This window comes from Cyanistes caeruleus, chromosome 2, assembly GCF_971803275.1.
Source record: "Cyanistes caeruleus chromosome 2, bCyaCae1.hap1.1, whole genome shotgun sequence".
Classification (NCBI taxonomy): Eukaryota; Metazoa; Chordata; class Aves; order Passeriformes; family Paridae; genus Cyanistes; species Cyanistes caeruleus.
In genome coordinates this window covers 67,274,381-67,299,923 of record NC_141702.1, presented here as the reverse complement: position 1 = coordinate 67,299,923, position 25,543 = coordinate 67,274,381, and the positions used below count along the sequence as shown (strand labels likewise).

Below are 25,543 nucleotides of genomic sequence, written 5' to 3'. Positions count from 1 at the left end.
CCTGCTTTCCTGAAAATGGCTGAACACCTGCCTGCCATGAGAAGTGGTGAATAAATTACGTGGTTTGCTTTGCTTGTGCACACAGCTTTTGCTTTTCCTGTTAAACTGTTTTTATATCAACCCACTAGTTTTCTCAGTTTTTGTTTCTCAGTTCCCTTTTGATTCTCTCCCCAATCCCATAAAGGAAAAGAGAGACTGAGCAGCTGTGTGGGGCTTAGGTGCCAGCTCAGAATAAAGAACAACAGTCCCCTTTATAAAAATCAATGATAAAACTATCACCTGGATAATCTTCCTGCTGTGTGTTTAAATGACTTGGAAAGTACTCTGTGTCCTTGGAATAAATTGACTCAAGTACGAGAGTACAAAATGCAAGATAAGAAGAGAGATCAATACAGTAATGTGCAGGTAGGTAGGTGAGCCAATAGATACTTATCATTGGTAAAGCAGGTAGTTAAATATAAATACAATGCAGCCTAAGATGAGAACAGTGATAAAGTAGAATGATATCAACCACTAATTTAATGTCAGTTAGTACACCTGCAAGAAAGTCATCAAACAACAAATGCCTCCTTATGCAAATCAACATTAATAAAACTCATTACCAACAAAAGTGGATTTACATCCAATACACAAAACACAATTTTATTAAAAATTCCTTTTAAAAGTCAATTTTAAAATACTAATTCAGTTAAAATGTGTATCATTTACTTTATAAAACACAGACTAACATTTGGAAAAACAGGAAGAGATTTTATTATAGTTAGGTAGTTGGATGATGGACCTATGACCTTCCACAGGGAAACAAACTAACCAAAAAAAAATTAAAATCTGCCTCTCCTTGAGTATAGAAATTGTTTCAGAAGGAAACTAAGGAACCTCCAAATTCATACCTCTAGCTGTTGTACCCACCAGCATAAAGGCCTGCATTCTTCAACTAGAAAACCTTGCCAAGTGTTTTGCTTCTCAGCCAAACACTCTGCAGCGCAAGAGGACATATAAAACCAGATCATGCTGCAAGTCAACTCAGCAGCATGGTAAATGGTATCTGTTAGTTGTTGTGTCAAAGACAAATCACACAGTTTGCCTTAATTGAACTACAGGAAGGTTCTAAAAATATATAGCCATGTAGACCTACTAATGAATGGATCTGCCTTACCATTTTGGCAACAGAAATGCTCAGCAACAGTCTGTCTCCTGCTAAGACTTAGAGAATCAGTGTTGATATTAAAGCAACAGCAAAAAACCCAAACAAACCACAAAAAATAACCAACCAAAAAAACTACAGTGGAAAAACACCACTCCAACCCACTACAAAGAAACCCACCTTCAGATGCCTTAATGGAATACAAGAATAGTTTAGACTGGAAGAGACATTTAAAGGTCACCTAACTTACCCTGACCTATGCAATGTTATTCATATCTGTCAAATTTCAGACAGTCATGGGTATGCAGTCAGAAAAATTTTTTTATTATTTTCTACTAACTGTGATTCAGAATACTCCTAAAAGTATAGTGACATTTTCTGGCAGTTTTAAAATTTGACCACTCAATCAGGATCCAGTGGTTTATTTTTTAAATTTTATTCTGCAACTGGGAAACTAAAATAGATGATCTCTTTCAAAAGCATACACTAGCCTGTGCATTAAGTGATCAGTCACCAACAGAGTTACAGAAAACTTGTTACAGCAAGTACCTACAGGCAGTATTTCAGCATTTCAAAGTTTATGATGATCAAGGATTGAAATGATGAGTGCAAGTGGTCATACAGAGACACATGAGACAGAATACAAGCTTGAAACTTAAGAGCCTCTCAAACAGAATAAGAGTCAAGTTCTCTACAACAAGTGAAAAAAGAGTAAAAAAGTCATATTTTGATTGATCAAATCAGAGTAATAAAAGCCAGTGCTCTTTTGGCAATTTATTTCCCTAAACATGTCCTTCTCCAAGCACATTAATTCCACATAATAAAATGAAATTATAATATTACCCACTATATTTTTTCATGCTGTTTATCATCAATTCATCCAATTAGTGCTTGCAAAAATCTCATCATTTTTTAGGACACCTGCACTGATAAGAGTATGTATTTCAAAGCAAAATCACAAGTGTACAGCTTAATTTTTAATCATCCAATCATTCCTCTAAAATAAAAACATTTAAAAAAACGAATTAAATAAAAATAAAGTAATAAAAACAATTTCAAAACTTCATGCAACCTCGGAATTCCATTTAAAACTGGGATTCAAAATATTTCAAATGTGAAAGAAAATAAACACACCTCCTTTGAGGGAGTATGGTTGAAGTTAGTCATGAAATAATGTATAGAACATTCTCCTCACCTTTTTGATTCAGAAACTGCAAATTCCATTTAAGGAACAGTAAATGGAAATATATCTTCAACATTACTGTAGCACTTTTAAGCTGCAAGATCCAACAGTACACTGCAGGAAAATATCAATTTGTCAGGCTGGGAGATAAAAGGCATTTACTCTTGCCATATTAGTGAAGCACTGGCAATCAAAGACCCTGTTCATCTGAACTGCAACGTCTGGTGAGCACTTCAAGATAGGAAAAAATATGAACAGCCAAAACTGAAAAAGGCCCTTGTAGACTATTATTAAAATAAGCCCAGAGAGATTTTCTTGCTTAAAAAGTAACAAACAGAAGTCATTGGCTGCAGTGGTTAAGAAGACATATGGTTCCAACAGAGCTTCTATAAATATCACTTGCAATTGTTAGTTGATTTACTGAGTTGTAGCTTTCACAGCAATATTGTTTGACTAATATAAAAAGAAAATACATATTTTTATACCCTCACAATGGAAACAGAATTCTTAGTCTTTCTTAAAAACACTGTCAATGATGACAGAGTGCACTTGGAAACAAGAAAAGTTATATGCAAATAAACTGCCTTTCATGTATAGCAAATTCAAGAGCATCAACACTGTCAGCTGAGATGCTTCAATTATTCTGGGCATCAACAACTCTGATTTTCAGGGTCTCTGATTAATACTGTAAATGCCATTAATCTGAGAGGATGTTCAAATTATATCCAAAATCATTCTGCTTCTGCTTTTTATTTAATAAGGTCTTTCTCCTGCATTCATTTAAGATGATTGCAAAGTTCAAACTGCTGCAAAGTCAGGCATCAGTTATAAGACCTGAGTGGAAACAGGGGTAATAATCGCTTGTTTGCTAAAGGTCATGGTTTCTAATAGGGCCTCTAAGATCACACTCACCAAGAGTCTAAGTCTGCACAAGTGATTATTTTTGGATAACAGCTATGGATTTGACCTGTTATATTTGCCTCTCTTTTACTGGTAATGTGTAAATGGTGTATTCTGGTCCACAGACTGTAGACTATGTAATATTTAGAAGATAAATCCTGTGGCTCTCTCATTACTTTAGAAAAGGCAAACATTTAGAAGCTTTAAAGGCCATTGTATTTACAACCAGACTAATTTGCCTTCTTTTGTGAAAACTGTTATAGGGGACTTTTGGTAGCATACCAACAAAATTAACAGTGAGCAATTACCAAAACATTGTATCTACACGTATCAGTAAATACACAGATTTTCTTTTGGAGCATTCTTTTCATACAGTAAACAGTCCAGTCATCCTAATACAAGGGGATCACAAGGATGTCCTAATAAATTATTACTTATGTTAAAGGAGTTTGAATGTTGTTAAAGAAAATGTAGGGTTTTTTTTACAGAAACCCCCATAAGTTCAAGCAGCAGATGATAGCAGACATTTTTGCTGGTACTGGTATAGGCTGACACCTGTGCTCCAAGGCTAAAAACACAAATCATATATTGTCAAATTCCTAGTGAAGGAATGCAGACTTAGCAGCTGAGGAAAGCAAGATCTATGTAGTAAAACTCAGACGTCATATGGAACTTGGGAAGCAACAAATAAAGAGCTAGCAATGTGATCATGTTAGCAAACACAAAACAAGAAATACAAGGAGATCCAAGAGCTATGAGGAAGAAATACTTAACATCAATGTTATACTGTTTCTATCAGGATGCAGATCCTTCACCATCCCTCCAGAAGACAGCTTGGCACTATTGACCCTAGGGTCCTAAAGAGCCTAACACCAGAGAAAGAAATGGATACTAAACAGCTGTTTGAGTTTCAGCTCTAAAACTTTTTGAAATTATCAATAGGATAACTAGGGATTGAGATTTGAGAGTCTGTCTGTGTAAAATATTATAACAGGACAAATAAAAACTAATTAGGATGCTAATACTTTAATTAGACTAATAAATAAATCTTGCCTCTGTATATAAGATGCATTTCTTTAGTCCACATCAACTGTATGTGGTGTTTTATTTGGTCCCTTGCTCAGGGAACACGGTTTAAATTTCAGTGTAATGAAATCATGCAAATTAAAGGATTTATTAGATTTCTATACTGAACTGATGCACTGAAAAAAGAACTAAAGTTGCAAAAATAGATGTCTGGTGGCCCATAAAAGTTTTTGTGATTGCAGAAGGAAAATCTTGGTTAGTCTCAAACTGTAGTTTGTCACATATGTCTCTCGGACACAGCCAGAAACTGCACTAAATCCAACACAGCATCAGACTAAAATTCATGCAGTGTCTAGGACCATGACTCAACCACATCAGCATGCAGCAACATTCTAAAAAAACAATTTAAAGGGATATTGATTTTAGTGTTATAAGTTGCCATGTATAATCAAAAAAACTTCACAGCTTCTGAGAGGTCAAGATGTTTTTGACAAATATATTGGTTTAGCACCATGGATTATGGAAGTGACATAGTAAGGTGTTTTTAATGCTATTCTATAAAAGTTTATGAAAAGTGAAAAAGAAACCGGACACTAATCCAGAGTGAGGAAAATATTTTATATCATTGGCAAAGCTAATCATTCCAGAGCACAACTTAGGCAAAACTAGAATACCAGAATACACATGGGTACACATGCACAGACACAGTTTGGGGAATTGCATCCTGCTGACAATGGCACAGAAGTCAATAATATCAACGACAGTGAAAACAAACAAGCAAACAAAAATTCACCACCAAAAACCCACAAACCAGCCGCAACTGCCAAGCAAAAGAAACAAACAAGCCACTTGATTTGCAGGTATAATCATGTTCCATGGGAATACTGTGTATGAAGCTGCATAGGTTCATTCAAATCATCACTATCCATACAAAAGTAAATTTAAAGTCTGCTTCAGCATCATGAATGTTAGGATATACTACTGAAAGATACAATAAAAGTATATGTTACAAAAATTAAATCTTGGGGTAAATAGAGCATGGATCAATGTTCCTTGAGTTACACTCACTATTATACATATTGAGTGTTCTGACTAACTTTAAACTCCTGAGCAAAATCCCACAAACATGGCTCCACACATCAGTTAAAAATATCCTCTGGGTTTTTAGTGGCATGAATTTAAAAAAAAAACAAAATAAATCCAACACCCCATGTGTTTGGCTTCCATAGAAACACAAGCACTTGAACAGAGCACTTACAGGCATTACAGAGTGAGACTAGGATGCAGTGGTTATAAAGCATAAAATGCCATTCTGTCAATAAAGGTCAGCACTTCCATCATTCTTGCTTCTTTCAGCACATGAGTTTCCCCTAGACAATTTACAGGAAATGGAAGGGAAAATAACCAAATCATTGGAAAATTTGTTAAATATGCCATCTGGTCTTCACAGATGGGCCTGTACTGTAGGTCATGTACATCTCCTTTCCTCTGTCATCACTTACTGAAGAATTAGAAGCAGGTAAAGGAACAGAAGCAATGACTCTAGAAAGTAAATTATCAGCACACCATGTGGAGATTTAGCCACTGTGTCTCCACTTACACTCCACTGGGAGACAGACATAGATTTCCAGACTGATGAAACCTAACTCAAAAGGGAAACAAAATCACTTCATCAAAGTTTTGATCTGTAATGAATCAGTGATACTATGAAAAACAACTGGAAAAAGGTGTGTCAGAAAAACAAGGAAATAATGGTTATTTCAAAACTTCTATCGCTATACTACACAATGTTCAAAAACACAACTAATCTTACCATGAGTGTGCCTTCATAACCCACCTGAATTATCTCCAAACTGAAAACGAGAAAGAGAGGCAGAGAATAACCAGCATATTTTCAAACATGACAGAAGAACAATTATTCATATCCATGTTTCCACTACCCAATTTTTAAACTAACTCCCTGCTCTTAAGCAAACGGCATTCTGGCAGCATTCAAGAATCCTGCAGCCATGAGGCAATAAAGCACTGCAGAACTCAAGATTTTCTGTTGTTCCAATCTTCCTTCTAAGAGATGTGGAAAGGGGACATTTAAGATAAATGCTGCCTACACACCTTTCAGCTCACTTGATACAGAGTGGTTTATTCAAAACCTCTCAGCAGCACAACCCAGAAAACTTCTCACACTTTCAGTCTCCCTCTGCATGATCACTTTCAGCCCTAGAGGGAGGCAATCAGCTGAGATCTGACATTAGGATAGTGGTGTAATAGTGCACTGATACCATCCCAGCCTTAGCAGAGAGAGAGTACAGCTGCTGCTGAATTCTAGTGTAACCTGCCCTCTGCCACTGTGTTCTAATGCAGATTATGTCCTCAAGACATCACACATCTCCAGGAAAAAGGTCCTATGCTGACTAATCACTATTATGTCCTTTATTCTCACCTGTCAAATATCATTCACTGCATTAGTAGTCCATGTTACAATTGATATAACAATTGTAAAAAATATTTAGACTGCAGAAGAACCAAGTCATTCAAAAGTCATCATTAAATTTATTTCCTTTGAAGGGAAAATGGAAAACATTACATTTCTTCAATGTTTCATCTAATTCATTCTACAGTGTAGCCTAGTCCAGTGGAAAACAAGAAAAACTGGAATTCACGCCTCTAGTACACCATAACCAGAGCCCCAGCATGTAACAACTTCTGTAGTAGCACTTCACCAACACAGAAAGATTGTGGTACTACTTTTTAAGGAATTAAGGTTAATAACTTTAGTGAGAACAGCAGATATTCTGCACTTAGGGCCACATAAATGAGGTAAAATTGCACCTCCATTTCTACAAGGTAAATAGGAAAGAACCTAGCTTAAAAAAAAAAAACCACACCAAAAAAATAATAGAGGCAGCACCATTATTCTCAACTGCACCTACTACAGGTTTGAGACATTCAAAGATGTCCCCAGGATAAGTAACAATGCATTTCTAGTAACATTCTGAAGTCTAAGTGGCTAACACATAGGCACAGAAATAGTCTCAGTCAAGACAGCTTGGAAAAATAATAGGACAAAAAATATATTAATGCAACCAACCATATGGCTATAACTTAAACTGATTCTCATACATTCATATCAGCCATGGCCTGATCAGCTAAAATCCATTTACCATGTCTATATGGACTATATGCAAAGGTCAAAAAGGTGGGATATGGGAGAAAAGTGAGAACATACAGAAACATATTTCTTCTTTCTAAGACCCGTCAAGATAAAAAATTAAATCATAGACATTTGGACCAAATCATGTGAACAACTGAATTTGTAGCAAATTTCAGTTCAAATTTGAGTGATCCTCAAATACTATTTTAAAGGTGGTATAAAGACCATTCCATGCCTCGAGGAAAGAATGAAAATTACCTAGTCCCAGCCTTTCCTGACTGGTCTCCCCAAATCACTTTGACACTTCTTACTTTATATTTAAATTGAAAATCTTATGTGCAAAAATTATCCTTTCAGTTTGACAACAGAATGCTAAGCCTAGCAGCCTCCCGTGTGTAACACAAGTGCAGACAATTAAAAGCAGTGTTCAGACTTTCTGACGAACACATGGTGACAGTGGAGACATCCCCCACTGCAAACCACAGAACAAGGATCAGTGAATTAAAACCACTGTCAAAAGACTTGATCAACAATTTGACTGGGGCAGTGGCACCAACATCAACTTCTAGCATGGAAGACCTCTTTGTGAGACCAGCATTCATTGTTCCCTCAAGAGAATCCCTCAATGTGGGATGTGTGCTCCCTACCCAGGAGGAAGAGCACCACCTAGTGAAGCTCCAGCATCGTTTCTTGAAGCACCTGCAGAATTCCGGTGGTCTTGGTCATCCCTGATTGACTCACCATATTCACCAGCCAGAGCAAATTGTGGTACAGATCACATGAATACAGTGTATTGCAAGTGGCAGAATGATGCACTGTTAATATTTTTCTCTCCTTGTCTCACACTCAGCATTTTGTCCTTGAACATACTCCATGTCCTTTAATACTGCCAAAAGTGACCAAGAATAAACCCCATAAAATGATCTATTGAAATAAACTCTTTCACAGGACATAAAGGTAAAATTCTTGTTTGAAGGGGAAGGAAGAAATAGAAATCTTCAATATATTTAAAATTAGATTTATACATGTATTATACCAAGGTGGTAAGTGAAGAGAGCTTTGCCCTGCACAACAGCATGTCCTATTTTCTATCATTTATAGTTGAGAGTTCCTAAACTATGGAATATGGAATTAGAAATGATTGTCAAGTCCATTATCTTGGAATCAAAGTTAGCCCTCAATTTCTGGAGCAAAACAAATGTAAAGCAAAAGAATACCAGAGGTAACAAAGGTGTTGGCTGTAACTTGCGTCACCAGCTGTGCACCACAGTGTCTGTTAAAAGGCTGATGGCATGACAGCTACAGATACATCACAGATAAATACAAATTCAGCTACATAAATAGAATGTTTCCACAGGCTTTTCTTCTGAATGTACCTCAAAATGAGATATAAACACTACCTCAATATAAGAACAGGACAGTGTGTTCAGTAAACTGCTGAATATGAACGTCAACATCCAAAAATAATGCTATAGAAGTGGAGTCGATGGTAAAGAGAAAGAAAGATCAGAACTAATTTTTCCATTCCAAACAAACTTAAGTGCTTCAGGGCACAACTGTCTGTAGCACAGCACATTGCTTAATTTCTGAAAAAGATTTTCTTATAGCAGAGGTACTATTCTTGCGGTACAGATTTTTAAGAAATGAGCACAGATAAAACACTACCAGTTATTCATCTTTTTAACAAGCCAAAGATACTTCTCACTTTTGGAAACCAAACCTATGCATTAACTTTACCGGGCATTAGTATGGTTCCTGTACTATGATGGACACTGACATGCCCTCCAGGTCACAGGAGACAGAATCTAAGTATTTCAGGCAGGTCGTGTGATGACTCCACCAAGTCACAGATGTGATTTATGAAAGGGTTCTAAAAAACTTTATCTCCTAGTGACTTGAATGAGAATTTTTGTTGCTTAGTAACTCTTGAAGAAACTGAGACATTTGAAAACTAGCAATGCTGTGAGCAGCTGTATAGAACTCTTGTTTATAGTATTCTGGTTGTCTTAAACTTCATACCTGTAACTGTAGTATTTTATCTAATGTAGTACTTTGACGAACTTAAGGTACTTTGCACAAAGTAAACAGATCTTTACAGTATTTCACGAAGACTTGTTTAATCATACCACAGACCACAGACCACCTATTTTGCAGATGACACAGCTGAAACAAATTACTCATGACATACAGAAACTTTAGAATAGCCCTATACAATAGCATTCATTATTCATACGTTAAGTTTTGCATTTGCTACTAAGAAGCCATCCTGTTTCACAACTTTGAACATATGCCTGCAACAATAAATATGCTAATATCAAGAGGTTTGCAGTACAGCCATAATATGTTTTGCATTTTCTCCACCATACAGACAGAAGTATACAACATAAAGAAAATCCTTACTGTAAAACACCTGACTCAAGTTTTTGTAATTCTGAGGGTTATTATTAAGGTTATTATCATTCTTCTTTTTGATATTGATATTACATCAAATGCAATTGTATGGTTCCTGCTGATATCAAGAGATGCCATGAATCCACATCTGAGGGCAGAATCTAGCTCACAGAAGATTAATTGCAGTTTCTAGTTCAGAGAAGTGTAGGTGTTAAGAAGCACTAATATGTCTTTCAAAAGGCATTCAGTAAACTGCTTATTCATCCTGATATAAAAGGAAATATGAAAAACTGTAGTTTTCCATCAGAATTAAGGGCGCTTTTAAAAAGCTAATTGAAATATTTCAGTGCAATTCATTTCCATGACATGGAAATCAATGTACAATAGTGTACATATATGAGATAGTGTAAAAAAATATTTAAATACAAATGCTATATATTTTTAGTACAAACATTTGGTCATCTCTATTCAATTATGAATCAATAATCAATAGGTCTTAGGGCAGCAGAACTCTGCATGGCTGGGAGGATATGTGTATACATACATGTACATTCACATTATACAACCATCTTCATCATCAAGAATAAGTGGAAGAGAAAAAAATTCCTTTGATGCTACACGGAGCAGTTTTCACTTTCAGCTAGATAATCCTTGTACATCCGAACTGCATTGTGAAGAGATCCTCTGTGCTTGCTACCTCTCTCTCTGTGGCGCACTCTCCCTAGAACTTCACACTCCATTAGTCAACAGAATTCAGCACAGGTCAGAGAAAGAAAGCAAACACACAACTCCAGCAGAAGTGACGCAGAAGAGCTAATATACAGCTTCAAAATTCCCGTTTTACCCAGTTTCAATAGAAATAGTACATAAATGCCAGGAGAATGAGATTTCACTGCAATGGATAAATTTTCATCCAGATGGTTCTTGGCTTATTTGGCTCTTGATTGAGGTTTTTCAGATTCAAACCAGCACATGTTTGATATGAATACTACATGATAAATTCTTAGAGTCTTCCCCAAAAGGATTTCTTGTTTGAATGACACCATGGATCTGACAGACTTCAGTTTCATTTAACAGCTATTAAGATGTCCTCAATTGAGTAGAAATAGTAGAACTATAAAAATCTTGAAAACTAGGCCTCTTCCTTGGAAAAATATGGAGAAAATACACATTACAGTGTCATCTTTCCAGATTCTAGTCATCAGCAATAAACTTTCAGCCAGAAGTATATTTGAGGAAATAACAGTAAGAAGACTTATAGAAACAGTAAGAGAAAGCAAGAGTGATGTCCCTGATTTTTTGATGCCCTGACCACCTTCCCAGACACGGCAGCTTTTCTGAAACTAATCCCATAAAACTCTCTACTCAAAGACACCCTGAGCATTACAAACTGAGAAAGATCCACAGCTGCATCTGAAAAAGGAAGCTTTCAAACACACATAAATACACACACAAGCACAAAACCAGCCCCAAATTTTTGGAGGCCAAATAGTCCAAATGCCATGGTCTCACTCCTGTCAGTTAAGAATTCCGTATGTTATCTAGTTAAAGCTTCCCCTGACAACTGCAATGAGTTTATGAGATGCTCCTATACCTGTTCCTACATTTCTGTTTCTTGTCCAGACTGCTCTCCTGCACTAACCCAGGCTGTTCTCACGTGCCAAATGAAACTGAAGTTCCTAACTCTGCTTCTCAGACAGTTCAGCACCAAAGTCACCTGTGGCTTCCCAGCCAGCCTCATTCCCACTCTATCTATTCCAGTTACTTTTATAACCAACACATACTTTAATAAGTAGCTCAACGTTTTTTATCTTCAGCTTTTAATTGTAGCTAGTGGCAATCTTTTGCCAAAAATCAAAATTTTTAGCCGATCCCTTCACCATGTGAAATTGCACCTGTACTTTTTCTTGAATGCATCGTCATCATAAAGTTTCAGCAGAAGACATTTCTCTGAAGTGGTCCATCTCTACTAGTACTAAGCCCACCCTCAAAGTTCTCTTCCCTTATACATTTTGGTAAGGTTCATATTGCCACTATTAAAATCCAGATTTTAATAGTGGCAATCAAGACAAAAAAGTCAAAATCCTCAGCAGACCATTTTAGTGTGGAAATTCAGCCAAGTTTCTTTCCTTTTAGTAGCTTTTACAAACTGATTTGAAGAAGTGGGTGAAGTGATTCCTACACTGGGTTGAAACTATGCTTCAATTGGTTTGAGATTCCTGAATTGGGAAAATAGCATATTTTAAAAAGTTGAATTTACATGGAAGTATTTCATCGTATTTACCAGCATAGTTCATATCTGCTTTGGTGGAGACCTGTCAAATATTATGATACAATAGAGATTACTATAAAAATTCCCGCAGTCCATGAAGAATGTTTTAAGCCTGAACTGAAAGAAAACAAAACTCCAAAACAAACAATTTCTGCCTCGATATTGCACGTCACTCTCAATAGCATCATTGTTTCCATAGCTACAAATGTAGACTGCTTCAAAGGAAAGAAGCAGAGAAACTGAAAATGACAATGCACAATCAAAACAGGCACATACATTTTTCAGACGGCACATGTGGGATGGAGAAAGGAATTAACAGGGTGGCACAGAATGCTGTGGGGTTTTTGCATTTGACAGTAATGCCAGTGATGCAAGCACGTCAAGCTCAGAAGAATCAACAGCAGTAAACTTCTCACTGCAGTATCACTTGATGTATTTCTACACCTAGTGGAAGGAAGAGGAGAACAGAAAGGATGGAAAATGCCAGCAGGAATCACCAGAACAGGGCAAGTGCCCCCCTCGCTGATCTAGCCACCTGCAGACTTAGACACATGCTTTTTTAATCAAGTTTCCTTGGAATTTTCAATCATTCTATGTAGTTGTGAAGACAATAAAATCCTTTATACTGCATTTATCACAAATGATGACAAAATTTAGATACATTCTACACCTAGTTCTAACCATTACCATTCCAGGAGAGGATACAGCAAAGTGAATCTGCACAGAAAATAGATACAAAACATGAGTGTGAGAGCATACAGGAAAACAAAAGGCACTACACAGCATCTAGCAACTATTCTGTCCATCTCTATTAAGTTCCTGCTCCCTAAATTTCCCTGTGGAAAAGCTTACTTCACTATCAACCAGCTACTCCAGGACTACAACTTGCTTATAATAATTAGACAGGAAGGTAAATTCTTTTCTTCCTACAGCAGGAATTCCCAAGGTTCACAAATGTAGACCCTTCCCTATCAATTGTATAATGATGAGTGTTGAAATAACACCAAGACCATCAGCCAGATTCACACCAGTGCCACTCTTCTTTTCAGAAGAAGAAACAGCATAATCTAGAGGTATAATATAATTTAATAAATAATTTTTAAAAATATATTTATAAACACACTAGGAAAAAACACACCAAAAAAGCCCAAACAAACAAACAAAAATACAACCCCACACTACTTATGTCTAGTACCTTAGAGCACCTTGACTTTTCCAATGTAGTGACAAACAAGATGCCTTCATAGAATGTCATGGCATATTCAGAAACATGTAGTATCAGAGTGATTCTTCCCTTCTCAAAGTGAGTGACAGCACTTAGAAAGACCCACCTAAAATGTCCTTCCTTAGTCTCACAGGCTCTAAGGAACACAGTTATCCACGATAACATTTTCTTCCAACAATCCTTTCAGGGAGCAGTTGATAAAGGCCACATGAGAACACAGCATTATCTCAATCTACACTGGAAGTCATCTCTGGTGGTAGCAGAGATAGAGAATGGTTATTAGAAGATGGTGTCAGTGTTTCTTCAGATGTTGTCCCAGCATGGCTACTGCTCATTCACAACAACATTGGAAAGTATCATGCTTTGGAGGCGTGATTTCTATGAAGAATATCAGATCATGATAAACAAAGGAGTTTGAGATTACAAATTCAGCTCTTGTTATACATGAGTACTGACATATGTGACCTTCCACCATTGTCACAGAAACAGAACAAACACATCATTATCTTTATTAGAACCCTGAAAGCCCCACTGTCAGTGATTTTAATCAGACTTGGCAAAAGCTATTTTAATACCTGGGCAGTGAGGAAGGCAGAGAGCCAAAATCTCACCCACAAGAATATTACCTTTCAGACAAGGATAATCTTATTGCTACAAAATAAAGTTATCAGCTCTCAAATGAAGCTAGTTCAGGCAACAGTACAATAACAATTAAACTTGTAAATCAGAACTCCTAATAGTTGCAGCATATGTTTGACTGAAAAAGTAAGCAAAGCACAGACCAGAAAGATGAAGTAAGGTTTAGCAAGACCAGCACTAGGTCTGGAATAGAAGTTTCTAACAGGAAACTCTTATTCTTTTAATTGTGTACAGAAATTTAAAATTTAAAAGGCGGGTTAGTCTCTGAAACTTAGAAAAACGTCAAAGTATGGGCCTTCTACTACACTACTACATCTCAAGTTTCTTCCCTAAGACCAAGCTTGCAGCAGCAAGTTAGTGTTGCCAAAATATGAGATTTTTGCATGAACAATTTGTGATGTTAAAATGCTATGGATTTCAGTCTCTTACCTCTTTTAATTGCTGACTGGAATGGACTCTGTTAGAGAAGAAATGAAAGGAGGGGTTTTACATTTTTCATATTTGCCTCAGGCTACCAGCAGAAAAATTCAGGACTTTTTCTAAGGTATGTCAGTGCCAATGATGTGTCACATGTCACTACTTTATAATTAGGCTGATAGACAAAAAGAATAATGCAGCTGACATTCTATTAAAATAAAAATTATTCCCCAAGGCATAAAAACACTGACACAAGCATCTTAAAAGGCAGAGTAAAAATTATACAGGGAGCTATTTATCTGTGCTGCTGTCTTTTCCAGATTCAAGTAAGTAATTCTTAGTTATGTGTATATTGAATATTGAATTATCCTATGCTGATTTTTTTTTAAAATTCTTTTTTGAAAGCAAAATGTAATGAGACCCTTTTTAGCTAGGAATAAAAGCTGCCATGAGAATAAGAGAGTATCTACACTCTGTATTACTCGAGATTACAATTTGATTATCAATTGTTCAAATTTTCAATTTCAAAATGTTTCAATTTTTCAAATAAGCAACTAATCAAAAAAAAATATTAAAAAACAAACAAACAAAAAAAAAAGCCAGCCCTTTTCTGCCAAGCGTTTGTCACAATTAAGCCTTAAAAACCAAATTTGAAAACACTAGGACTTCATTCTGTATAGAACTTTTTATAAAATGCTCCTGACAGAATCAGGATTTAGACAATACAAGGCTGTAACTCTGAACATGTAGCTCAGAACATACTTAGTTCAGATTGTGTCTGGAAGTTTGACAAACTAGCAGAATTACCAGATTACAAAACTATGGTTTATAGCCAAAATAACAGCCTTCACAGCACAGCCAAATTTTTATTCTTCATCAATATAAGTAAGAGATGTCCCACCTATTCTTTGCAGGTGATGTGTGCTTTTCCATCTGCTGATTATAAACTACTGTAAGAAAGCATTTCCACCTTTGTCCATCTCAGCAACATTATTCAAAAGGTAAGACTTCAAATTCAGTTCAACTGAACCCAGCCAGTAGCATTTTTTTTTCCCCAAAAAACTGTTAATACTTTTCCAGTTGGCCAAAAGAGTCCTTCACGAAGCTGTCAGACCTAGTTCTTTGTTCATACGGTGCTTTCATTCCCAACACAATGACAGACAGAGAGAGAAGTATTGTGTTTTCAAATGTATTACAAGGAATCCTGTGATTCAGTTGCTCCTATTAAAGAATTATACTCAGAGATGATATACTCTAAAGTGAAATGATTTCCACTTGACTATCTTCCTCTTATATTCCAGACCCAGAATTTAGAACATGTTTGTTTACCCCAATATCCTATTTCAAGAAAAGGCAGATGACTTCTTGAAAAGTTATATATTATTTTGTTGCCTGTTCCTTGAGTACTGCCAAAGGAAGGGCTACTTAGTTTTCTCTCTGTACTCTAACACAGTGTGCATAATCTGAAATTATCTTTAATTCACTATGCTACAAAAATAAGTAGAAGAAAAAAAAAATAGGGCAGGTAATGCTGTAGAAGGTCAGTATTTTTCAAAGTTTAATACTCAGAGCACCACTTGTTTACTGACAGCAAGGGAAGGACCACTGCTGCATTGAAGGACACAAATTCATATTATCCCTTTACAGATGTATTGCAGAGAACAAAAGAGGTGTTTGACATCTTGATTTGCTGAGCATACACCTTAGTGGTGTGTCCTGTTCCCTCTCCTCATTTTCAAACCTCCCATGCATCACCACGACTCTCGTTAACTTTCCTCAGCTGCTCCATTCAACCTGGATGCAGCTCAGAGGTGATGCTACCCAGGGGCAATGATAAATTTTGGCATGAGGTCATACTAAATACCATGTCACAAATTTTGTCACAAATTTTACCGAACACACCAAAGGAAGAGAGAAACAGGTACTCTGTATTGTCCCTCTGTGTACTAAATAAGCTGAGAAAAGACCTTTTTGCCAGCATTGAAGTAAATGGCAAATGTGGAAAGATTCTGTTTAGAAAGTCCAAAAGCCTACAATAAACACTCTAAGATTTGGTATACTGCTTTTCATATATGCAGCATATTTTCATGTATGAAATCGCCTTTTGAAACACACTTGTGGTGTTAATGGCAAGGTAATCTAGTATTTTTCTAGATGTACATTTGTAAAAGGATAACTGCAGTTAAGTTCCTAAATTCATTCACTTATGTAAAAGAAACCTAATTTCATAAAATAGCAAATACAACAAACTAAGTGAAATCAGCAACATATCTGAAAACAGGAAGAGAAAAAAGCATGTATCAAACTTCAATTTGAGACTAATTTTAAATTTCTGGGAAAAGCACACTTACCACAGCTACAGTTTATACTTCAGTCCACCTCAAAGACTAAACTGAGCATATATCAGATGCTTTCTATTACAGTTAACTTGTAAGGCAAAAAGTCAATGCTTCTAACAAAGTAAAGTATTGATTTTTTTTCTCCACCTGATAAGAGCAACCACAAACAAGTTAAGAAGCACTGTGTTCTAAGAATAAACAAGCAGTTGTATAATTACTTATTTCCGTTTGCAACAGCAAAATTATTTTTTCTCCATTATTATTAGAATTTATGTTGTTATTATTTTTTCATAAATGCAATTCAGGCTTCTTTAAAAAAGCATATAAGGGCATCTCAAAATCTCCAAGCGTTTACTCTCACTTAAATTAAAGCATAATCACTAAATAAGCCTCACTATTAAAGTTCAATACCTGAAAATTTTGTGTATTGATGTTATTAGAATAACTACACTAGAAGTCTTCCCAGAGAAAAATTTTAGACTGTATTTTTTGAGGGGGGGTTTTGACTTTTTGTGACAATTGCAGATAAGTGAGATCTTTAATAAGTTTTTCCCCTCATATGAAATAATTTAATGGTTCCAACTTCTCTGCACTATACAGAAATACTCTATTGTACAGCTGATGTCTAGCTTTAATACATATGAATTCATTTTATGAATAAACTTTAAAAGTGAACACTTGACCTCAAAACATGGTCCAGTCTCTGGCACATCACCACCATCACAGATTATATGTATCAATGCAGAAAGTGACTGAAATACATCAAATATCTCAAATTGAAAAGCAGCTGCTTCTGAACAAGATGCAAAGTTGACATGTGCAGATTTTACCATTTCAAACAACAGATACATTCAAGAAATTGGGAGAGAAACAGCAAAAATAATGGCTTCACTTGCTAGGCAAAAGAGTCCAGGACTTCACCTCCCACAGCTTCTGAAAAATACAAAGGCTTACCTTTCTGTACACCAGCATGTTTGGGGATTCATCAGCCACCCCATTGCTGCTTTGCCCATAATTATTTCCTTGTGCCATGTCCCACAAAATTGATCCGCTTTTGGATGTTGCACTGTAAAAGGTAAAAGTGGTTTCAATACGGCATCGCCTCAGCTCTCCTTGCTTCCCTGATGATTAATGAACCTGACTTTCTACCAACATGTTATCAAGATCAGTGTATGCTCTTACTCCAACAGATATTTACATTGAAGCCAAGCTGCTAATTCACCGTTTACTGTCATTACTCTCTTTTGCCGGTAAATAATGGATGTGACGTGTTGATCTAATTTAAACGCTAATGAATTGTCACTCGGAGCAGCTCCCTGACACACCACTAACCACCACATCACACAGACACCACCTCACAGACCGCTTCTTCCTCCCCTGCACGGGCTTCACCAAGGGACGCTCTGCACCTTCCAGGCCAGTTTTGGGAGCACTGGCTGACTGACGTGAATTCAGCAGTGCCCTCCACTCACAGCTCGGGTCGTAGCAACTTTCACAACATTCAAACGCAAAGCTAGACGCTTTGAACCTCCCTGTAATTCAACAGCACATCTGCGCTCCTACATACACCGGGGCAGGAGAGCAGATGACGAGGGAAAATGAAGAAACAAGCCAGAACACTGTTCCGGTTGCTTTCACCTACTTTCATCGCACTTTACCGCCAAGCACCGGCTCCCTGCCAGCCCCGTCTCCTCCCCGCCCTCCCCCGGGTCACACGGGAGCTGCACTAAGCAAGAGCTCGGATCATGCCGTAGCTCCGGCTTTGCACGCAGGTGTAAGAATGCGCTCCATCTACAGACCACACCGGCGGATGCGGAGAGCCCTGAAAGCCGCCGAGCCCTACTCCAAGCGCTAACCCCTCGAGCCCTCCCCACCCCCGAGACCCCTCGTTTCGGGCTTGGCTGCCCCCCGTCCGCCCGCGCTGCCCCCGCACCGCCCGCCGGGGCTGCGCGGCTCCGGTGCCAAAGGCCGGGCGGAGCGGCTCTCCCGCGGGCAGCCCGGCGCGGACCCCGCAGCTCCAGCACCGCGGACAGCGGCGGCACCGCCCGGGGGCCCGGCGGGAGCGGGGCCTCGGCCCCGGCGCGGGAGGCGCGGGGCGGGGGCGCGGAGGGCTGCGGAGCCCGCCCGCTCGGTTACCTCCTGGGCCAAGGTCACTGCGCGCTGGCCGCGGCTCCTCGCCTGCTCCTGCTGCTCCTGGCGCGCCCCGCGCGGTGGGTGTCAGCCGGCAGCGGGCGGAGGGACGCGGCGATCGCTCATCACACACACGCAATACACACACGCACTGCGGGCGGAGGCGCTGCTGCCGCTGCCGCCGCCGAGGCTGCGGCTCTCCCGTGCTCTGCCGGAGCGGCGGCGGCTCAGCTCAGCTCCCTCCCCGCAATGGAGCGGCCGTCACGTGGGGGACGGGCACGTCAAAGGTGCTACCGCTGCCGCCGCTCCGCCACACAGCAGCAGCCTTCCTCCTCCTCCTCCTCCTCCTTCTTCTTCTCCTCCTCCTCCTCCTCCTTCCTTCTCCTCCTCTTCCTCGGCGCTCTCGGCTCCCTCACCGAAAACAGCGGCCAAGAAACTGCAGCTGCCAGCAGATCTGGCAGCAGCCCCCGTAAATGAGATTAGGTATCACTGGAGGGCTGGGCAGGAAGAGAATGTGGGCTAATGGGATAGGGAGGGAAAGGGGGAGTTGTTGGGGAAACTGTGTCGCCTCCTTCATAATTCTTTAACGACAGCAACAGAGAATCTGCCTCTTCCTCTGTCTTATGCTGGACACCTCATGTATTTTCTTCAGTGAAAACTAAGGAGAGCCTGTGCTCTGTTGGCACTGCGGACTTTTCTGAGCAGTGGAACAGAGAGAACAGAGAGTGAATCTGTTTCAGGCAGACAGGAAGAAACCCTGAGGACACCTCAATACACCCTCGGGACTGTTTTGCTGTGTCCCAGGCAACTGCCTAATTTGTGAAGGCCTATCAATGGCTACAATAAAAGAAAAAGATCAGATCTGTCAGTCTCACTTCCCCATCTCATGCAAACAAGAATACTTCTGCAATACCACTTTTGCAAGGGGGTTGAAATGCCCAGAACTCAACATCCACAAGAACACGGGATATTTAAGTGGTTAAGCTTTGGTGTATTTCCATTTAAAAACGTCTTTTCTGGCAACAGTAGCTCTTATTACAAGAGTGATCTTGCAAAAGAATCCTCTACTGCACACTGCACCTTGTGGAGTGTGTGCTGGTAAATCATGCATTTCAAGCAGAGAGGTTTCCATGTATACTGTGTCACCTTCACCCTTACTCGTTCTACCTTTCTCTCAGAGAGCCTCAAACCAACATGATCCTGCAAGAAGTTTGTTATTATCATCTACTGCCACTACTTTTAACTACTCTTCCAAACTTTGCAGATGCCTTGAGATACTTTAACTTGAGACACTTCAACTCTGACTTTAACAGAGGATGTGGTAAATTAGCTCAGGCAACGACAGGAAATCACAGTGGCCACAGCAAAATGAAGGGAAAAGGACAGAACTAATCTGGACTTCTTGGAGAGCTGAGGAAAGGAAGATGTAAGTTGGATAACGGTCCTAGAATGAACACCAGAGTAAAGATAGACGTTCTCCATCAAAAATTGGAATGTTTTTTGAGACAGAAGTTGTAAAAGGTGAAACGACACAGTAAACACCATCAACTCTATTCAGTGAGATATACTGGCTGAAAAGGAGCTCTGTAGCACACAGACGTTGTGTGTCTCAACTTTGATAGAGGAGAATAATTTAGCATGTCACAAAGATAAAGACTGTGAAAACAAATGGTGTAGAAAAGAGAGGACTAGAGTTTTGAGGTGGAAGAGAACAAGGGAAAGAATTCAACAGCACAAGCATAATGTGAAGAAGTATCAATGTTGAAAGTAGTTGGCAGAGGAATTTATTAAATCAAAGATTAAACAAAGAACTAAGATCTGTTTCTTACTAAAATTCACTTGACATACAATAGCATCTCGGTGAGGCTAATGAAGTCAGAATCAAAATATTAATCTTCCAACAGATTCTCTGATTCAGCCCAGTCCACTGATGAGAAATGGGAACCAGCAATAAAGAACTCAGTCTATAATTTCCCTAGCTTTCACAAAGACATCTCAGATGAGAAGCACTGCAGTGTTCAGAGCTCAGTGATTTGACTTTGTTAAGTCTGACAGGTGCACTAGAAGACAAGGGAAATGTCTCCCAAGGTCTGCTAAGAACACAAGTGACACCCTTTTGGTTGTATGGCATCAAAATAAACTCAAAATCTTATTTATCAGACTGGTGTTTAAATTGCTTTTTCAGAGTAAAAATGGGAACTGCACAAAATATAATTTGAATATAATTTTACCCTTAAAGAGGGATAGGAGGAAAATCCTTAAAAATATTGGTAAGATATATATTCTTTCCACTTATTCTGCCAACCATTTAACATAGGCATAAAAATCAAACATTAGCAAGTTTCCAATGAGATCAAGTATTTGCTTTCTTACCCTGCCTCATTTTGTTGTAAGGGACAAAAAAACCCCACATGAAACTGTTTTGTACTACAATTGGACTACCTACATGAAGTTACTTAAAAGCTGATTTCAAACTACTTTCTATAAGGTATTCTGAAAACAGATTTTGGTAGCAGTTATGTGTGTTTGGGAAGCTCCCCAACAAAGCTGACTAATTTAGGCAGCAACATTTTCCAAGCTTTTATTTTCTGAGAATGTCCTTAAAATTAAAGGCTGAAGAATCCCCAACTGAGTTAGATTTTGTCTATGCAGCCTCCAATCTTGCCTTTGCTTTGACTTTGTTTTAATTATTCTGATTATATTACAAGTGAAGTAAAATACAGTGTCCTAATAAACCTAATAGGCAAAGTTTATATATTTTTCTTCAAAAATAATCAAATGTTAATAACATAAATGCAGTTCTAAAGCAGAGCAATTACTTGGGCACACAGAAGTTAATAGATATTTCTCCAATAACACCAAAAGCAACTGTATTCCACATAATTTTTAAATCTTGTCCTCAGAGCCAGAGGAATACCTTAAATAGCTCAATGATGTATGTCACAACTACAGACCTGCTACACTGAGGCACATCAAAATTTTTTCACCAGCATGCCCACTGTCTAAATGAAGTAGAATTCTAAACCCTAATGGGGTTAGACAGAAGAGAAGACCAGAAACAACCCAACAGAATTTCCTTTTTGCCATCACTTTGTGGTAAGACAGCCTTGGCTGGACTACTTCCATAAATGCAAATAAAAAGAAAATAATTAATTTCAAAAAATATGTAACAGGATAGTCTCATTTTATGGTACTTGGTGTGTTTGTTCAATAGCCTATAAAAGACTTTAATTTATAAATTACTTACACATCTTTCCCATGTTGAAAGTCATCACTTATCTCATATACAACCAGCATTAGCCTCCCCAGAAAAAGCATGGTCTGCCAGAAGAGGAATGGCCTTTTCAAAATGCAAGGCAAAACTACTCATTAATAAAACAAAGATGATGGGGAAAGGCTGCCAAGGGGCAGCTTTATCTAACAAGGCAATAAAGTACACATGGTTGAGCAAGGTGGTGACTACATTTCTGTGTTTAGCTTTCCCTGTCAATACAACTCAAGTATTCCAATAACATCACATGTATGTGGCATTTTTAAGTAAAAATATTATGTCAGGATGTGTGCAACAATCTATCTGGATATTATGAGAAATTTTGCTGGCCAATGCTGCAGCATTATGTCAGTATGCCACCTATATCCATCAATTTATCTTGTCTTATGCCTGGACTAAATGTTCCTTGGAGTGAAGACATGTTGTGCAAGCTCTTAGCACAGCATGATCTTGTTCTATGACCAAGTTTTTTAAAGCTTTAGAGCATTATAAATAACCACGTTCAATTTTGCTAAAATAATGTAAACATTCTAACTGGGCTCTAAATACTGGCATGAGTTAATGCTGTGCTACCCTGAAGTATAAGGCCCAGATTCTTTTTCACTCGCTGTTTAAGCACAATCTGCCTACTTTAACTGAATTCATATATTTATGACCCTACCAAATCACAAGTGTTTCACTGCCAGGCTCTGAACAGGTACCTAGTTATTCTGGGCCCAGTCTTTGGCCTTTTTAATGAGATCTGAACGCCTGCTCCTTCAGGAGTTAATTGCAATCAATCTGTTTAATGTAGGTCTCCAAATGTCATCAAGATGATTACAGGTAACAGTATATATTTTCTAGAACTGAACCCAAGACTGACTTAGAAACTTCACCACTTTGTTCATGGCACTTTTTTATGCTCTAGGAATTTGGCTTGTCACTCATCTTACAACCCTATTGAAACATTAATTACCTTTGTCAATTTATGATGCTGATAATCAAAGCTATTTGTATTCTGTCAAATACAAGGGAAGGAGTTAAAAACCAACAAAAGATATTTTGAGAATATAAAAGAAGGAGGTAACTAAAAAGAAATCTGGATTTTTAAAAAATAATTCTGATCTGATAGGAAAAAAAATTAGTCATGGAAAGATATAATTTCACAGGAATGAAAAATTATTAGAAATAAGGAAAGCCCATATTTCCATATTTTTGATAGATAGATAGATAGATAGATAGATAGATAGATAGATAGATAGATAGGACAGACATCCCCACAGAGAACACAGTAGAATTTATTTGAAACCTTAATACAACAAATTTTATCCTTTACTGTTATTGCAACAGAAAATCCATAGCTACATAGAATTTTTTATCAATATACTGGGCCATCAAAGCTATCCATGGAAATTCAACAGGTTCTCCAGACAAAGCAGAACAACCTCAAGCAGTTCCACTGCAGTCTTGACAATTTATCCAGTTCTAACTTTACCCAGAAGAGGGCAGGCTTTCTCAGGCAAAGAGAGAGAGGCTCCGATAGCTGACACACTACTAGGACTTATTTTTTCCACCTAAAAGAGTTACCACAACTGGCTGGCTATACGTTATTACGCATTACCATAATTTCATCAAAAAGTGAGAGTGTTTATAGAAATGAAACCTCACACCACGTTTCTTTAAAACTGCCTGGAAGACACATGATTAATAAGCCCTGATCTTACAGTAAGTTACAAGCTGGAGAATTCAATCAAGCATGAAGGGATAGAACAAATCTGCGGGGGAAAAAAAACAATAAAAAAAAAGGAGTTTCAGTCAAATTTGGATCTCATCGTAATAACAGCCTTGACTCAAGCATGGTTCTTAATCCTGGTTTCCCAACTTCCAAAATAGCTCTTGGGGATGTTTTCCATTTTGTGTAAAAAAATTATTATTGACAGAGAACAAACCCTGAGTTCACAAAATGGGACATTTTGTTTCTGCTTCAGATAAAATAATTAAAATAAGGGTGTGTTGCTCCCATCATGTCTTATCACTTGGTATTTACAACACTTTCCCCAGAGGCAAAGATGAGCAGTTTGTAGGTTAATATCTGCATCTTCAGATGGCACATACTTCACATAGGAGTGTCCAATTATTGAGCAACTTCATACAAAGGAAAGAAAGAAAACACAGTGACTGTGGTTTTGTAAATATAGCTACAATGCTTTTAGCCCACGCTGTTAGCTTAAGTCAATCTGACAGTAGGCTCAGGTTAAAAAAAATACCCATAGTATTTTTTTTTGTGACTAAACCACCAAAAAACTCCAACAAACCGAGGAACAGGCTCTTCCCCTTCATTCCTCAAGAAAATCTCTCATGCAGGCCTGATTCATAGGACAGCACTTGCTCAGATCAAAATAGAATAAGCCCCATATTAAGGATTAGTTAGGAAGACATTGATTTGGAATATTTTGGCATGAAAGGACCAGAGAAAGGAGGACTCAGAAGCCCTATAAAGGGAGGGAGGAAAGAGCACCATGTATGAGAATGCCATGGTTACAGACCAGAACAGATTAATTATCAAAAGACCTCCTAACAGAATTAACAGGAAACACTGAGAATTAGCTGAAGGAATAATTTGTGTGGCAAAGAACTGAGCTGATAAATAAGAATAATGCAGCAAAAGAAAACAAGGAGAAAACAAAATCCAGAAACCCTCACACTGGTCGCAGTTAGCAGAGGGTAGTTCTTGCAAGCTGTTGAAATGGTTTTGGGGGAAGATATCTTGAAGGTGTTCATAAGGGGAGATGAGGGAGCAACTGAGAAATTTTGAAAAGTAAAAGTTGCCCCTTACTGTATGTATCTCATCCTCTACATGTAGAGACAGAATTTCTAGAAACTCCTATTAAATAGGTAAATGCCAAACATACAGAATAATGGCTGACTTCTGCAGGTTTTTGTCAGTTTTGACAGGTGTTTTCTCTTGCTGAGAAAAAATTTTTGTACAACATACTTTTTTAGACTGCAATAAAAGCTTACACATACCACAAAAATAATAAAAACTGTGGCAGCTATCAAGTCAGGAAATAGCTTCAAATGTTAGCAGCATGCCATCATTGGTAGCCTGCAAGTACCAAACTTGCCTATGCAAGCTACTACTGAAATTGCCCACTTTGCTCATTCCCTCCAGCAACCGGAGCTGATGTGACTTAATCTCATTAATTCACTAAGCTGAATGCACTGGAGAAAAAGAGAGCTCAGCAGTTTAACAGGCTTCGTTCATCATTTTTCTTTCCTTTCCCTAACTTTCATTTTGAAGTTCCTTCTATCATTCATGAATTCCCTGCCTCATATCCACAGACAATAAAATATAACAGCTTTCTTCCCCCAATGTTGCCTTGTTTTTCTAAAGGTTTAAATCAGCCAAAATCAATTTGCTGACTGTGCATCACAAACTGAACCAATCTACATCCATTTATATCCAAGTACACACA

General features: G+C 38.1%; 1 protein-coding gene across 20 annotated transcripts in view; it reads right to left on the bottom strand.

Moving 5' to 3' along the window:
* Positions 1-25,543, bottom strand: part of RGS7 (regulator of G protein signaling 7) — a 258,091-nt gene that overhangs the window by 212,167 nt on the left and 20,381 nt on the right. For 11 of the 20 annotated variants that reach the window (XR_015283340.1, XR_015283341.1, XM_086877683.1 and 8 more), the window contains exons 1-2: positions 18,824-19,286; positions 17,642-17,753 (exon numbers count right to left, since the gene is read on the bottom strand). The exons of 2 other annotated variants lie outside the window; for them this stretch is intronic. Coding sequence is in view for 16 of the 18 variants with exons in the window: in XM_086877683.1 (XP_086733809.1) it covers positions 17,642-17,719 (78 nt within the window). In the remaining 2 variants the exon portion in view is untranslated. Of the gene's footprint in view, positions 1-17,641; positions 17,754-18,823; positions 19,287-25,543 lie in introns of those variants that run through there. 7 more of the 20 variants (XM_086877678.1, XM_086877669.1, XM_086877668.1 and 4 more) reach the window with 1 other exon arrangement.